The sequence below is a fragment of the Manacus candei genome, unplaced genomic scaffold (genome assembly GCF_025592945.1).
Source record: "Manacus candei isolate 608988 ecotype Guabito, Panama unplaced genomic scaffold, ASM2559294v1 h1tg000027l, whole genome shotgun sequence".
Classification (NCBI taxonomy): Eukaryota; Metazoa; Chordata; class Aves; order Passeriformes; family Pipridae; genus Manacus; species Manacus candei.
In genome coordinates this window covers 1,305,905-1,321,918 of record NW_026138075.1, presented here as the reverse complement: position 1 = coordinate 1,321,918, position 16,014 = coordinate 1,305,905, and the positions used below count along the sequence as shown (strand labels likewise).

General features: G+C 39.7%; 1 protein-coding gene across 4 annotated transcripts in view; it reads left to right on the top strand.

Moving 5' to 3' along the window:
* Nucleotides 1-16,014, top strand: part of PALM2AKAP2 (PALM2 and AKAP2 fusion) — a 264,728-nt gene that overhangs the window by 148,085 nt on the left and 100,629 nt on the right. For 2 of the 4 annotated variants that reach the window (XM_051789324.1, XM_051789323.1), the window contains 2 exons: nt 8,739-8,821; nt 15,737-15,829. In XM_051789324.1, coding sequence (XP_051645284.1) covers nt 8,739-8,821; nt 15,737-15,829 — 176 coding nt within the window. The remainder of the gene's footprint in view (nt 1-8,738; nt 8,822-15,736; nt 15,830-16,014) is intronic. The other 2 variants (XM_051789325.1, XM_051789322.1) reach the window with 1 other exon arrangement.

The window sequence follows — 16,014 nt, the reverse complement described above, 5'->3', positions numbered from 1 at the left end:
AGTATTGTCTGGAAGGTGATGGATAGGACATCATTTGACATTGCACATTAACTTGTGATCTGTCCTTAAATATTAAATCTTTTATGTGAACTACATAGCCTAACATCATGAAACCAAAATCATAATTTATTTTCTTTTTTATTTGGCTTTTCCTTTCAAAGCACTTGATCTCTTCCTCTATTAGGAAGCCAAGCAATCCTTTATTGAACTCTCTAAAGCACATGGCTTTAATAAGAAACATCACTGGAGTTTTGACCAGCGAGTCATGCCTCTTTTGAACATTGTGGCTAGAAAATGAAACATTTCACTACCTATTTTAAAGGGGGAGGTGATATGTGAAAAGCTGAGGAGGATATATCATATCTGGGTATTATGTTTGCCTGACAGTTTGCTTTTTTGGGAAAACAAATAGTACTTTGAAAGCAAACATTATAATTTTTCCTAATTATATATAATTTTCTAAGATTATCCACAAAGGCCAGAGGCTGATGCATCTTCTCTAATTGAGCAGTAACTTACTCTATAAGTACTTCCTTTGAAATGACTGAAAATTATTACCATGCAGCACAGCTAAGTTTAGGTGAAGACAGGTGTCTTCATCCTTAAATGTCTGGATCTTATCTGTGGTGTCCTTTTGTCAAAAGCCAGATTATATTAACCTTACATCAAGCAGTGATTTTAATTTGTCTACACACTTACTAACCCTGTTCAGTGATCTGGATCTCTTCTTGCAGATAGTAGATCCACCCTCAACTTCAGGTGAACTCAGGGTGTACCCTGAAAGGGTACGCTCCCCTGGATTATGTAGCTTTCCAGCATTGTCATGGCTCATGCCATAAAAACACCAGTTTCCCTGCATCTTTCAACTCTCATGTGCCATGTCTAGCAAGATTTGACTCTGCCATTGCAGAATTTACAGGATTTGCACTAGCATGTGTCTAGTACAACTGCAGGATTGAGATGGATTCTTTCATACCTGGCACACTACTCTTTACCACAACAGAAGATAGGGACAAGGCATTAATTAATACCATTTTCTACTAAGCAAAACTGACAGTTCTGACTTTGCAATAAAGTATTAATACAGATTTTTCTGGCAGAAAAATTGAATATTTCTTCAAAGCAACTGACAGCACAAATGTATGCAAAATGTAATGCGAAAGTATGCAAAACTGGGGATCAAACCTTAGACCAGATCACAGTCAGTCTGGGTTATGTCTGCCTCATTGCTGTCTGGCCCTTAATCATGACAATCTAATTGGGCACACAAGCCCACTCTCAGTGTACTCAGGAATCTTGCTGTTGCCTTGTCAAGGACTGAATTACTTCTTCAGGGTCTTATGCTATAAAACCCCTTTTATTTGTTTAACTCCTGGATCACCTGTGAAAATCTTGTAATATAGCTTCTTTTAGCAGCACAGGAAGTGGCTGTTCAGAATAAGCTATACCTGTTTATTCCTAAATCCACAGGTAGGAATACAGTTCTGTCATTTGTAGTGCACCTTCAGTGAGCCTGATATTTTTGTCAGATCTCCAGATGCAAACCAGATCCAAAATGTCACCTCTTAAGAAGGTGACTGTGAGGTATGAGAGGAAAATTGATAGCAGTAGTTCCTCTCATATGCACTCTGTTACCTGCAGCTAAATATCAGCAGAGTATGATTGTCCCACCTCCTTTGCAGTAACGCCATCTGACACATATAAGGCTTCACCATCTTGAGTCAGACTGGTTTCTCACTGCAGGAAAAAGCAGATAAGCATAATTGGAAAATCATCTAAAGACACAGCTGAAAAATGGAGATTGATTTCCTCCTAGTTCCATGAGGTGCATTGCAAAGGCACAGCCATTTACTTCAGTAGTGGTATCCACTAGTAGGAAATGTCCTGTCTGCTGCTAAATGTCAGAGGAAATGACAAATTAAGAGGAAAGTAGGTTTAACTGCACACATGCCACTTTTGACTTTTGGAGATGCTTCCACAGCATCTTCTGTGTACATAGGTAGCATTCCCAACTGTTGGTACATGCAATTGCATGTCTAATTCAGGTAACAGAAGGGGTCATAAAGATATGCCTTGTCTGCATCAGTGTGGACAAGATCAATATGATGAAGAGAGGAGATAAACTGTCTGACTTAACAATTAAGGCAATTGGACATAGCTGTTGCAGTCCTTTCTGTTGACTCTGCTGAGAGGGTTAGAAGCTCATCTTCCTGGTATTTACACACATGCATTTCTTGGGCCCAAGAAATCCTTTATGCAGGTGCAGTGAGATGAACACCACAAGCTGTTTGTCTCCTTCACTGCATTACAGACATGGACTTTCAGTGCTGTTTCTGTAAGTGATGGCTTTTCTTTCTTCTCATAGAGAATGGTTATCAGTAGCAGATAATCCTTCTGCTACCTTCTGCTTTCTTTCTTGTAGTTAGGCTTAAGACGTCATGATTAAAAGAGAATTTGGATTAATCACTTGTGCTTCCCTACTCATATCATTCAAGGAGTTGTCTGCTATTTTTAAACCCTTGTGCAAGACAATGAATTCGTCATTTGGCTGCACTGCTGTGACATACAGGAACAAACTCTAGACAAAGTTAGGAGGCTATCTTTTAATGATATAAGAACACCCTTCTTATCTAGTAATTCCAATAAGAGAATGTACTCCAAGGCAAATTATTACAAATGAAAGAAACAAAATTCACAGGTTTTCCCCTGAGGGAGGCATGAACCTCACAATTCATGTCAGAGTTTTAGCTTATTTCCTGCAGACATTTTTTCTATCAAAAACTAGTGGTTCTCTCTTTCTTCCATCACAAGCTGTTCACTGTCAAAAAGATTGCTGGGACTGGAAGCTATTTTCTAAGTAACATTGCAATCTCATTCTCTTAGAATAGCTTTAACTTTAGAGCTGGCCTATACTTAAGGTTTCATTCCAAAATATATGTAGATTATGGTTCTGAGGGCATTTTGATTGCTTCATAGCAGAAATCGTGAACTTCATTGCACGCTTGCAGCTATTTTATGGTACTACAATTAACTATTAAAAGGATTTTGACCGCAGAGTTAAATCTGAGAGTAAATACACACACAGTCAGAATCAACATTAGTTAATCACTGCTGGTCACCAGAAATTATGTTGGTAGGTAGAAATTCGTTGTTAAAACAAATAAAGAACGAAGTTTGAGACTGGTATGGCATGACATTCTAGTAAATGAAGATATAACTGGCCTCTCAAGCTGCTATCTCTTCCCACACAACTGAAACATTCGAAAGCCATGTCAAGAATATTACTAGACTGGTCTAATTCAAATCACTCCTGAAGGCCTGACAGAGTTGAAGAGAGATAATCCATCTCAGTGTTGGAGATCTGCAACCACCAATGGAAGTTTAATTGGGGCATAAGTAGGTGTGACTTTCCTCCTACTAGCCCTATTAGGGAGATTTTTGTCTTATTTCTATTTTGTCTTATATGTATTTAAGCACAAAATGCATCACAGTGTGAAAGATGAAAAAAACCAATCATTTTGAAAAGAAAAGCCAACTAGCAAAAGAGATTTGTACCATTAGTTCTATAACCTGTGCATCCACACCTGTGAATAACATGATTATCAGATGCAGAAAAACACATTATATGAGCTAGTGTACTTAAGACAATTGCTATCAGAGAGATACTCACATCACAAGAGAAGGGGCACCTACAGCACTCTCTGCAACAGACTGAAAATTCTATGGCAACTGAGACTAAAATATTTTCTTAACTCTTAGAGGCGAGCCTTCAAAACATTTTTTAAAGGGTAAGAAAGTTTCCTTGCTATCATTTCAAAATCCAGCAAGGATACAATGCCTAAGCGTAGTATTAATTAAAGAAAAGTAAGTGCAAAACCCAGATATGAGCGGTTTTCTTCACCTCTTAAGTTATGCCTTTTTCTTCCTGCTGATATGTGACCTCTCCCAATCTGAACACCATGAAACCACCAATCCATTTAGTGGTTCAATAAATAAACGTCAGCACTCTTGCTGAAAGGTCTTTTTTTCGTAGACTGTATCTCTTTTTTTTCTCTCCCTCTCCTTCTTTGAGGATTTTATTTGTCTAAATGACAAGAATAATTGGTGACAAACTCTACTTTGTAGTGTAATATGGCATCTGTCTGCTGGCTCAGTTGGGCACTGCCAAGATATCAACAGGAGGACGTAGTTTGCCTTTCATTTTTAATGACAAGTCTTATGTAGGTGAAAGAAAGCAGACTGAGAAACAGCAAGGATTCCTGTAATTCAAGGCAAGTGAAAATAGTTGCTCTAATAATTGCTGCCTTGGCCTATTCAAGACCAAGTGGGCCAGTTTAGTGATGATCCAGGATTTATGTGGTTGGAGCTGACCTGTTTCCTTCCCGTCTGAACAGGGCAGGAGTCACTCTGGTGAGCAGCAGACTAGCCAGTAGACCCGGGATGCAAGCACGCTGCAACAGGGAGAGAGGGCCAAACTGGTAGCAGTAATGTGTCCTTTTGGCAGTGAAAAGGACTAGAATTGCTCCCACAAGAAACCTGTCTCAGTGAAAGAGAATAATAAGTCTTAAACTGTTCCATCTGCATGAAAGCAAACAGGCCAGATAAAAATTACTATCTTGTGAGAAATGAAGAAGGATTGATTTAATTTTCCTGGTGAATACCCTTAAGTGCTTTATCTGCCTTTTCCTCTAAGGAAACAAATCTTTGTACTACAGTTACTCCCTGATTCAATTCCTCTTATGCTACGACTTGGCCCTTTAATGCACCAGTTTCTTTGGCAAGAGGGTGTAGGCTGCCAGGTTTCAGATGGATACAGTGTTAATGGCTGTGTGGAAAAGCCTTGGAGTTGTTTCCCACCAGCTTAACAACACAGCAATGGAGTCTGTATGCTGAAAACACAGAGCACTCTGTTGCTAAAACAAATATCAAAACTAAGACCCTATGTCTGTAGTTTCTGGCTAAGTTTTGCATTTATGGAGGATTTTCTAAGAGGGTTTTGGGTACTGCAGAAAGTTGACATACTTCAGTAGCTGAATTGCACTTTAAAGTTTACTTTCTCTGTGTAGCTTCTATGAAAGTAGAGCAGAAACCCAAAGGATTTGGCAGAGATTGATGGAACAAGGACCCTTGAGATGAGTGTACTGCCCCCAGGTCACTGCTAACCAAACCAGAGGTGCTTCCCCATGGTTACAGTGCTGATCATGAAGATCTGTGATTCAGGAACAAATTGCTGAAGTCTCCCCTTGTTTGATAAGAGCAACGAGTGGGTGTGCACAGCAGTTTTCCAGATACCTCATCAGTACCTCTATTTTTCAGCCATATTCTACACACTGACTGCCAAATACATCACCAGTAACTGGACAGCTGACTCTTACTCAAATTTCATCCTTCCTATCTTGATAACACCTGTTCCTCTCTCACCTGGCTGATGCTGGTGAGAGCCCAGATTCCTTCTAATTGTCTGCAGCTTGATTTCTCTCCCAAGTCTGTGTGAATACATCTCTTAAGGAAAGAGGCTATTAGCTCAGCTTCATTCCTGTTGTATTATTTGGTCCTCTTTATTGCAAAACTCCTGTCATCCATCAAACCCTATTCACAGTTGAAATCAACAGCAAATAAAAGGAAACAAACAAGTCAGCACAGTGATACACAGAAGTGAAGCTAGCATGCACAGAGATGGATGAAAAGCCAGTGGGCCCCAATAGTGCTGATGGAGCTGCCCTGCAGCTGTTCCGGTTGAGTTACTTCATCACTGCTGTACAGACAATTAGATGTAAAACTTTAGCTGTGCTAATGGCAGCAGGAACTGGTATTATTTGGGCCTTTAAAACATGTCCATGGATATAAACATGCTCAAATATTTATTTTTTTTAATCTAAGGGTGATTATAAAATTGCCATGTCCTTCATGTAAATCAAGTCCAAGGTCCACGCTGTAGGAGATACAGCCTTTCAACAAATGCATTATGGAGATGAAGTCTATTCAGGCTTATGGTATTTATTTATTTTGTGAGATTTGTGGTTAATATATCATTTTATTTTGTGTGTTAGTTTCTAGGCCTCAGACTTCCATGACCTTTTTTTTCTATTTAAGTCCACTTATTACCACTGTAATGATTTCTTCTTAATCTTTCATGTGTTGCCACATCAATGGGGAGTATCGCTTACAAGTGGACAACTTAAGACAATGCCAATGCCTTCCAAGGGTTATGCAGAATGCTAGTTGTGGCACAAGTGTGAAATTAGGCAAGCCACACCTCCATTTAGCATCCTAGTCACCAGACTGCTGTTTCTTGATGGGCATAGGCTGCACATATATCAGCACTTCATCAGAGAACAGTAGTATGGTTTTTAGTGAACTGATCCCTCTCTCCTCAACCACACTTGCAGTTGGTTCAGATGTGGAGTGATTCCCACTACATGATGAGACTGCTGACTTGCACATAAGAGTGCTTTGGGAGGAAACCAAACCATAAACTCTGCTGCAAGGTCACATTCAATACTTTTCAAATCTAGTGTAAACACAAATATTTTAATCAAGTATTACTCCTTCTGACTCTGTGGGAACATTCACTCTAAAGAATCAGACTAAACCTAGTGGGCATTAAGTCCTGGAAATATTTATAATATAGATTTAGAGACTTCAGTGACAACTGGTCACATCCTCTGATCCACTCCTACAGCTACCAGGTAATGAGGTGTCCGTTCAAGGACTACATGCTGAAGGCTTCACAATTCCAAATACACTGCAGAAAAAGATGCAGTGTAGCCTGGGTATGAAGAGAAGTTCTAGTGAAATGGCAAAAAAATGGCACACAGGTCTATTTTATATCTATATTTGGATAGCAGGAGAGCATATAGGTATAAGTAGACAGTTGGAGGCCCACTATGTTAAAATGTCCTATAGATATATAACAAGGGGGATCCTTTTGGCCTGAGATTAGCATGAATAAAGCTATCAAAGAGAGCTGGAAAGAAAAAAACACCAGAAAAAAGAAATCAGGACAAGCAGCAATGCTCTGTGGGAACCCCAGCAGAGATGAACATAAAGAAGGGATCAGTTCTCTGTTAAAGTTATAGGATTAGAGTTCTGATTTTGTGGACTTCTCCAGGGTATGGAGACCACAAGGAAAAAAGTCCTAATTTCATTACTACTCACACTGATTTTAATGCAGTTCTCAAACCTTGGTGAGGGCTACCTATTGGCTCTGTGGACTACATGGACACTATAGCTTGACATGTGGGAAGAGGAGGGATCAGCTCCAAAGAACCTGTGCAAGAAAAAGTTAAAAGCATGTAAAGGATTTTGGCATATAAGTTTCACTGGCACTTTTTAATATTCTTCTTCCACAGTAAAAGATGTCTATCTGAGGCTGCCACCAGCCAAAATTGTTAGAGAGCAAGATACAGGTCTGTAGTGTCTCTGATATCCATAGGTAGACTACAGCTCAAGCTAGCACTGTTAGCATGTGCCACTTTCTGCTGGAGCAACAAATAAGCAAAGGGCATCCCTGATTTACAGATCCTTTTGCATAAGTAATCATAACACAACTGTGGCACATACATAAACAGTAGTGGGTTGAAGAGACACACTCAAGATTATAGAGTGAAGTAGCAGCAGAGGGCATGAATAACTATCCTTGTATTGACCAAGGGCTGGAGAGCCATTTCAGGCTGTATTATTATGAGACCTATTTCAAATTTAGTAGGTGTGCACAATGTCGTGGTAGCACAGGGAAAATTATTCAATGTATTCTCAGTGTGAATGTGTACATTCAACAGAGCTACTGGAGATGATACACAAGTCCTTATACATCCTGTTTCTCTATAGAGGAGGTCATGTAACCCTTATAATTTAATTTTGCAGTTTAGAAAGTATTCACTGATTTAATCTGACTCTAATCCACCATTATGTATTGCAATTATTGCCATTGCTGTGGAAATCCCAAAAGCAATCAAGCAGCTGTCTGTGGCTAGCTATGCTTAAGCAAGATTGTCCCTGAAGGTGAAATCAGTAATATGTTCTTATCTTATTCAAGGCTTAAACTTGATGTAGAAATAAAAGTACAGAGGTTCTTCCAGACAGGACTGACAGGCTGCCCTGCAAGCTGTGCTTGTGACCTGATATCACCTGATAAGCAGTGTCATCCACTGCCTGGATGACAAACAGCATTCATTAATGAGATGCAATTAGTTAGGGTCCTAGGTGCTCTTAGTTACTCTGCCCTTTGGATACACAGAAGTGATGAAAGGTCCTCTGGCTACTCCCCAAGATAGGACAAGCTCATCCAGGGGATGGTGTGAGCACCTTCAGCACAGCAACACTGGTGAGGACAGAGCAACCGGTGTCTGGAGCTCTCTGGGGATGACAAGGCTGGACCTGGCAGAAAGGGCCATCCCACCCCCCACCAGGGACCAGGGTGGCACTGAGTACCACCCTAGGGACAGGGATGGCCACTGGGCAGTTTGAAATGGAACATGTCCTTCCATGGCACACTGTCAACACACTGAGCACCCATTGCGTTTTCTCCCAGAGGTGGCTGCCTCTCTGCAGAGCTGTCTCCAGGTGGCAAAGATATTTCTCAGTCATCATTTCTGTACCCTTTCCGCTTTCTTTAACAACACTAACAAGATACCAGGCTGGTGACAGATCATGGCGGGTAGAAATGGATCCAAAGCAAAGCAACCTCTCAGCCATGCATATTCTCCCATGGGCAATAAATGTCTTTGGTTTTGTAGGTGCAGGAGGATTGGCTATGCATCTGGGGGACCCACTGGCATCATGCTCCTGTGAAAGTTCTGAAGCCAAAGAGGGTGCAGGGGTAAGTCTCCTCTCACTGCGTCCTTCTGGGAGGCAAAGGGATCTGCACTGTGCTCAAATATAATGCTCGGTGGCAGCCTCTGCTCAGGAGAGTGTGCCATATCTTCAGCTGCAAGGAGGTTGTCATGGTGGGAGCAGTTTGCACAGTAGACCCCATTAGTGTAAACTGAACTCACTTGGCTACCACAGGACCTCTTTCTAATTATTTGGAAGTCCAGTGCAATGGTTCAGATTAGGAGGATTTTGAGTAAAGGTGAATCTCTTGCAAGGTTTTGTTAAATAATCCTGGCAGTTTACAGAAGATGGAGTCAAACCAATGATCTGTCCTCCCTCACTGTCAGTCAATCCCCCACTCCGTCTTCCCTTGCATGTTCTCCTCAGGCCCCTCTGCAATTACTGCTACCCCACCTCCTTTCATCTGCTGGACAGCTCTGTTCAAGCGGCTGGTCTGCATGAGGAGGGCAAGTATTTGAGAAGCGTAGCCCTCACCTGGTAACCTGGTGTGGTTGGGTGGCACGTGGAAAAACACTGTTTTGCTGGCAAAGCCATGATGGAAATACTCCTGTTTCTGTGTCATTCCCACTGTGATCACGTGCAGCCATGTGTTTTTAACAGCAGCAAAAGAATTTGTCAGCAAGATACTGAGAATGGAAAGGCAGAGAATAGGCAAGTGAATTCCTGCAGGGCCAAGACATTCATCTTCAGGGTGGCTGATATTGCTGAACATTAAGCAGCTTTTGTCTGAAGACAAAAACGACCATGCTGAAAACTAGAGGCCTCTCCAAAAACTTTTTATCATAGATTGGACATTTTAAAATAAAGATGCAAACTTGAATATAAGTAGCCCATATTACTGCCTAAATTTATTTTAATCTTTCACACTTTAAATTAAATTAAAATAGCAAACAAGGCTGTTAAACAGGTTCAGATCAGACTGATGAAGCATATTTCATACATCTGCTATAAAAGTAGAGTTGTTTTTTGTTGTTTTGTTTTGTTTTTAATTACAGTTAGCTAATTTTAGCCCAATAACTAACCCTTTGTTTAGAGAAACATTTAAAGATAAAAATGCAGCAAGTGTATTTCTTCTTCTGGTCTATGAGCAAAAACTGGTTTGAGAACCTCACACCAGCTAGCTTTAAGATCTTAAAGGCCATGGTGAATAATCAGCTAAAACCAGCATCTGCAAAATTCTTTTTATTTATGACGAAAATGTAAACAAACCCATATTTTGATTTTTCTTATACTATTAACTTTTTTTCTTTTAGTTGTTAAGAAAAAAATTAATTTTCTCAAAATCCAGGTTTTATTTAAGTGCTGATAAAATCCCAAAGGGGCTGAAATAAGATGAGATTTAAAAAATACCAAAACAAAACAGATCTGGTAATAACAAATATGAATCTGACTACATGTGGTTAACAGTTTAGAATGGACAACATAGCACAAAATTTCACACTCTTGGCTATCAAAAAGAATGACCAAATTGAAAGTTAAATCTATATAAAGCAGCAAATTAATATGGCCCTGGGGATACCAGTCAATAAGAATCTACCTTTCCTTAGGGAAACAATTTACAATACAAGCAATAAAAGTAAGCTTCAAATTGATAATGCAAAGAAGTCAAAATGGAACATTCATGTTATGGTTAAATCAGATATTTAAATCATTCTGATTGCAGCTGGAGCATGAACTTGCACAGGCATTCCCAGATGTTTTGCCCTGGTTTCTATCAGTGCCTGCTCAATGTAGTATCACTTCGTGGCAGTTCTGTATCGCAAGAAGGACCTCCAGGGCTGCTGGGAAATCTCTGAGAGTTTAATCAGCCTGTAACTTTCTCTGGCTTAAGTTAAGGTCATACTTAAGGAAGAGGGGGGAAAAATGTGGAATGCAATTTGTTTTAATAACACAGTATTTCCAATGCATGGGAGTGTAACATCACGCAGAACAAAATCTGACTTAGCATTGTTTCCTCCTTGGTTTTAAAATAGAGGTCTCCTTTTTTTAATAAAGACCCCCTGCTGAGGGAGGAAGTTTAATGACAGAATTTTGTAAGAGGGAGGCTGACTCAGTGCTGCCACTAATGCAGTGTGAGCAGAATCAGCAAAGTGCTAGCACAGGAAGGTCAATAAAGTCCATGAGAGTATCCTTACCTGCATGGATAGCAGATGACAAAGAGCTGAAATTTTCTTTAATAACATGATAACAATTTGTGAAAGGGATGATCCTGATGTTTGAGGCAAAGGCTATATGGAGCAGCTGGATTTAAACTCTTCTAAGCTTGCATTTGTCAAGAGAGACAAATCCAAAATTATTTTCCTTTCTATTGCTAAAATGTCAAACAGGCAATGCTATTTTCATATAAGAAAACTATCAATTTTAGATCAACTCTGAAAATACGCAGACTTAGTTGCAATATTCTTTAGATAAAGTCAAGAGAAAGTAGATTTTCAGTTCACAGAAACAGGAAAGAGAATTCCTCAATCTCTGTTATTTTCAATATCCTACTTACTCCAAGGGGAGATCTAGGCCATCGTAAAGTTCCTCTCAACTTTAACAAACAAAGAAACAACAAGGTACACTTAGGTCCTGGCTATGCTCTTGATTGTCCGGTTCAAGTCAATGGTAATTTGTGTAGCTTTTAATAAAGCATAGAAAATTCTTACATCTAATAGGTAATGACATTCATGACCAGTGAAGACAGGATATGGATCAGTAAACAAATGTTACACTTGCAACATTCCCCCTCACAAGAAGGGAAGAACGTGGTCATACAAAAGAGCCACTCCATGTAACATGTTCAGAACTGGCCGAACTGGACCTATTGCTGGACAAGACAAAGTTTATGAGAGATCTTGGAGAGGTTTTTTATGTTTCTTGCTTTTTTTCTAAACAGTAAAATGCTGCTTCTTCATTGTTGCATTTAAAACACATCCTGTTATGCCCGCAGGTCTTTTTAGAGTGCAGGTTCAGAACACCATGTACTTTATTACTGAGCCATTCTTGCAGCTTTTGCTCAAAAAAAAAAGTGTATGTGTGTAGGAGTAGCATAAACTGCAGCTGGTTGTCTTTATTTTTCCACCATCAATGCTGCTGACTGGTAACAAGGAAGAAGATGTACATATACACCATTTGGCTTTTCTGCAATACTGCTGTACAAGAGGTTGAGAAATTATCTTGGTGAACAACTTCTAATTTCAACAAAACCTTTAGGACCACAAAAAGATCAGCAGTAGGCTGAAAGAATTTGTCTTGCAGTGAAAAGAATGCTAGTATTTTGCTGTTGTGTTTTATCAGAGATATAGAACTTTGTTTTTTCATTGGTGTTATGAAATATTATACCACCAAAGAACCTCGTTGAGTTCAGAAATTTCTGGAAAGATTCATTTACTTCACTGTGCATCTGCTCAAAAACAAACAAACAAACAAACAAAAAATAAATCAAGCAGATCCAGGATACACCCCTTCCCCTCATCCTCCTTCTCATCCTGCTACCATAAATATGTTATGGATGAAAACCTTACAGATAACTCAAAATGACAGAGGCTTTGATATTTTGAGCATTCTGGATCAGTTTACAATGGAAATGCTCTTTCTGCACAGTATATGTATCTGAAGATTGTGAGGCCAGACACTAAAAGTTCCTGGTCATCTTTTGAAGTGTAAGCCTGCATGGCTTTATATCCCCTTCTTCCTGACCCTTCAGGCAGTTTCAGACATATCTTGCCATTATGCCAGCCATGAAGGGGTGCTGCTGAAACTCAGACATAGTATGCAGTAAAACACCAAGGCAAGGTACAAGGCAACTTCAAAGAGCAAAGTAGTTTATTTTCTGCAGCTGATGCTTTCCCCAGTTGTCTCCTGCCAGCTCTCATCACTGCTTTCCCAGGATGCACTCTCAATCCCTGGTCCTGGCTGAAGTTCACCTTGTGCTGAAGTCAGCAGAGCTGGGCTGGGTGACAGAGAGGAGGATTCATCTGAGCCACTGTACCGCATGTCACAGCACACAGCTAAGAGTTCATTTCCAATTATTTCCTCTAATTCCTCTCAAGTGCATCTTTGTATCATGATGGAGGCAAGCAACATTGGTCAGGGAAACTAGAGAGTCGTCAGTCATTCAAAGTGATAGGAGACATTACGTTTGATCTCTGGCATTGTAATTTTATTTCTGTGAATCTGTATGGAAACTGTCAAAGCAAAGTAACAAGACTGTCAAGCTTTGGCACCTGTGTAAGACATGCCCCCCTACCTCCATACTCAAAGAAAATAAGATTGCCTTCTCCAACAGCATGTTAGTTAGACATTAAAAAGCACAGCAGTTTTGCAGTGCAGAGCTGGATTTCCATATAGAATACTGTGTATATTTAATCAGCAGACCTATTATCAGCTTCTCGTATTGTCTTATCACAGTTTTATTTTGCCTGATTGCACTTCTGATGATCAGAAAATGTAGTGAAGCTAAGATCTCAGCTTACTGCAGGGACAGCCAGTCCTTCATGCTGGCCATGGGTTTGGTCATTGTGCCTGTTCCGTTTCTAATTCAAGAAAGAGGCACATCTTTAGGAAAATGTGGTACTGTTATTTGAGAAGAAAAATACACACTATCTGTCATGAGACAAAGAATTTCTTCTTTGAAATTATTATCCTCTTCTTTGAAATATTATCCACTTGTCTCAGACTTTCTGAGAACCTTCAGGTAGTCTTGGTATTCTCAATCATTTCTAGTGTTGCTATCCACCCTGTAGCAGATGACACTTTCCAGCTGTGGAATTTAACACCATTGCAATAGTGCCAGGAGGAAGAAGCATCCAGCCCTGAGTATAAGGAAAGCTTGGCAGAATGTGTTGAGAAGGCAGCTTAACTGCTGAAGATTTGTACTTCAATCAGCAAAGGTACTGGAAGGTATCAAGAATTTGCAGGACCATTCATTAAGGCTGTAGCTGCATAAAGATGAAAATGTTAGGAGTATGGCAAGAGGGTCCTGCTGTTCTATGTAGTAGGGATTTCAGTCACTGTGGGCTGATAGTGTTCCCCATCAGGGAAGTAAAAGCAAAGGCAGAAAGATTTCTCTTCTCCATTATTGTCAGAGCATATCTGCAGCAAAGCTCCAGGAAAAGATGGCATGATAAATGTGCCTTTCTACATTTAGTTAATTCTTGGAACTGGAGCAAGGAACGTATTGCTTTTGCCTAGTAATTGAATGCACAGAATTTAAGAAGACTGACTTGTTTCTGAGGCTGCTAGTGGGGAGCTGAAAACATTTTGAACATTTCAATATGAGCAGGTAAAGTTTAAATGGTATATTTTTAATAGTTACAGAAGTAGCCTTGTGTAGTATTAGTTGTCAGGTTTTCATTCTCTGTTGTCTTTCCTGGTATAAAAGTTTTGTATTACATCCTTTTCTGCTCATCATACTTTCTTGCCCCAGACTCTGCCAGTTCCTCAGTTCTTTCAAATTCCATCTGCCTCTCCACATATTCATTATGAGGGTCTTTTTTGCTAGGACTGCAACCTGTTTTAACCCAGGCTTCTTTCCCAGTTTCTACTTTCTACATAAATCCATGCAGGTGTTTCAAAAACATAGCTTTCACTCTTTCTCTACAACTAGATCTCTTCATAAGATCTACAAAGGCCTCTTGAAAGCCTCAGATTCCCTTCTTATTTTGTCTCTGCTGCAAGTCCCAGGTTCCCACCCAGCTCAGTTTCTGCTAATTGTTCTCATTTGCTGCCACTTTTACTTCAGTCTACTCTCCTGTGTCTCCCAGAGTTATCTCCTTATCTGACTCTTTATCTTGGGGTGACTCTGGCCCCAGTTTTTCCTGGAGGGGCAAATGTCTCTGCACCTTAACACTCATTATTGCTTGCATTTTGATAACATCATGGGCCAGATCAGAAATCACTATGTTAAATGAGATAAACTTACTAAAGGAAGTTTATCTAAAGGAAAGCCTGTTTCTAGTTGAGGTCTCAGCAAACACTTCAGAACCATCTAAGAGCTATGGCATTAAAAAAATTCCAGTTCTTTCTTCCATCACAATTTTGAAGATTAATGGCAACAAAGTATTTCTGCATTATGTTTGCTTGAGCAACTAGAATTTGTAGTTATGTGTATAACTCAGTCCTTGCAAACACTACAAAGTTGAATACTCCGTGAAATACGCTGCGTTTGTGTGTTTATACGTGGATACTTAACATTTCTGGACTGTATATTTTGTGAATCAGCTGCACAAACAATTTGACTAACTCTACAGGACTTTCATTTAACTATAGAGCCTAATGTATTTAAGTTGTTGCAGGACAACAGTGCTTTATTCTCTGCAGACAACTTTATTCTTTGTCTTGTCATTTTTATTGTTCCAATAGTAGTGAATAAAACCCTGCATCTTTTCCTCAGGAAGGACTTAATCCAAAGCTCATTGAATGCATTGGAAGAGTCTCCAGTGGGCTTTGGATCAAGCCCTTTAGTTCACAAACAAATGCTCTTTGTGAGAATATGCTATTCAAATATTGTACAGAACAGTTACAGAGGTTCCCTATTTCTAAAATAATGACTGCTCTTTAAATCTTTTTTGCTATGCCTGTTCAGTTGGAGGAACAATATGCAACTGTACATAATTGTTGAAGTACTGTAGTCTGTGATTATTTTGCCCCAGCAGTTGATATAAATATTGAATATGCAATGCTGTAGTAACAAGTAGTGCTATATTTATATGGCTCTTCCTATGTACACAGTAATTCAAAAAATATATAGAGATACACTTCCTGCCCCTGGGGAAGATCAGGCTCAATCAGGCAAGCTGGACATGGGCAAGCCATCTCTCAGGACTGCCTTATGTTGATGTTATTGATGACTTGAAAGAGGGGTTTGTAGAATAAAAGAGGGATTCTACTGAATGGGATTTTTTTTTCCTCCGCTTAGGAAAAGGAGCAGACTGAAAGGAGTCATAAAGCCCACAACAGAGGAAAGAAACAGGGGCTATTGTGGAAGGGGATACAAAGAGACAAAGATAAGGTAGGAGTAATCAAAGCAGAAACATTAGCTGAAATAAGACTGTAAAGAACTTTAAGTGAAAACTTACAGCTCCAGATTTGGAACGACTGCATTTTCCAGAAGGAGGGAGAGCCATGAGTCAGTTCTGCAGTGGTACCCCTGCATGTTGTGATAAAATAGATTTTTTTCCTTACCATATCACAGGT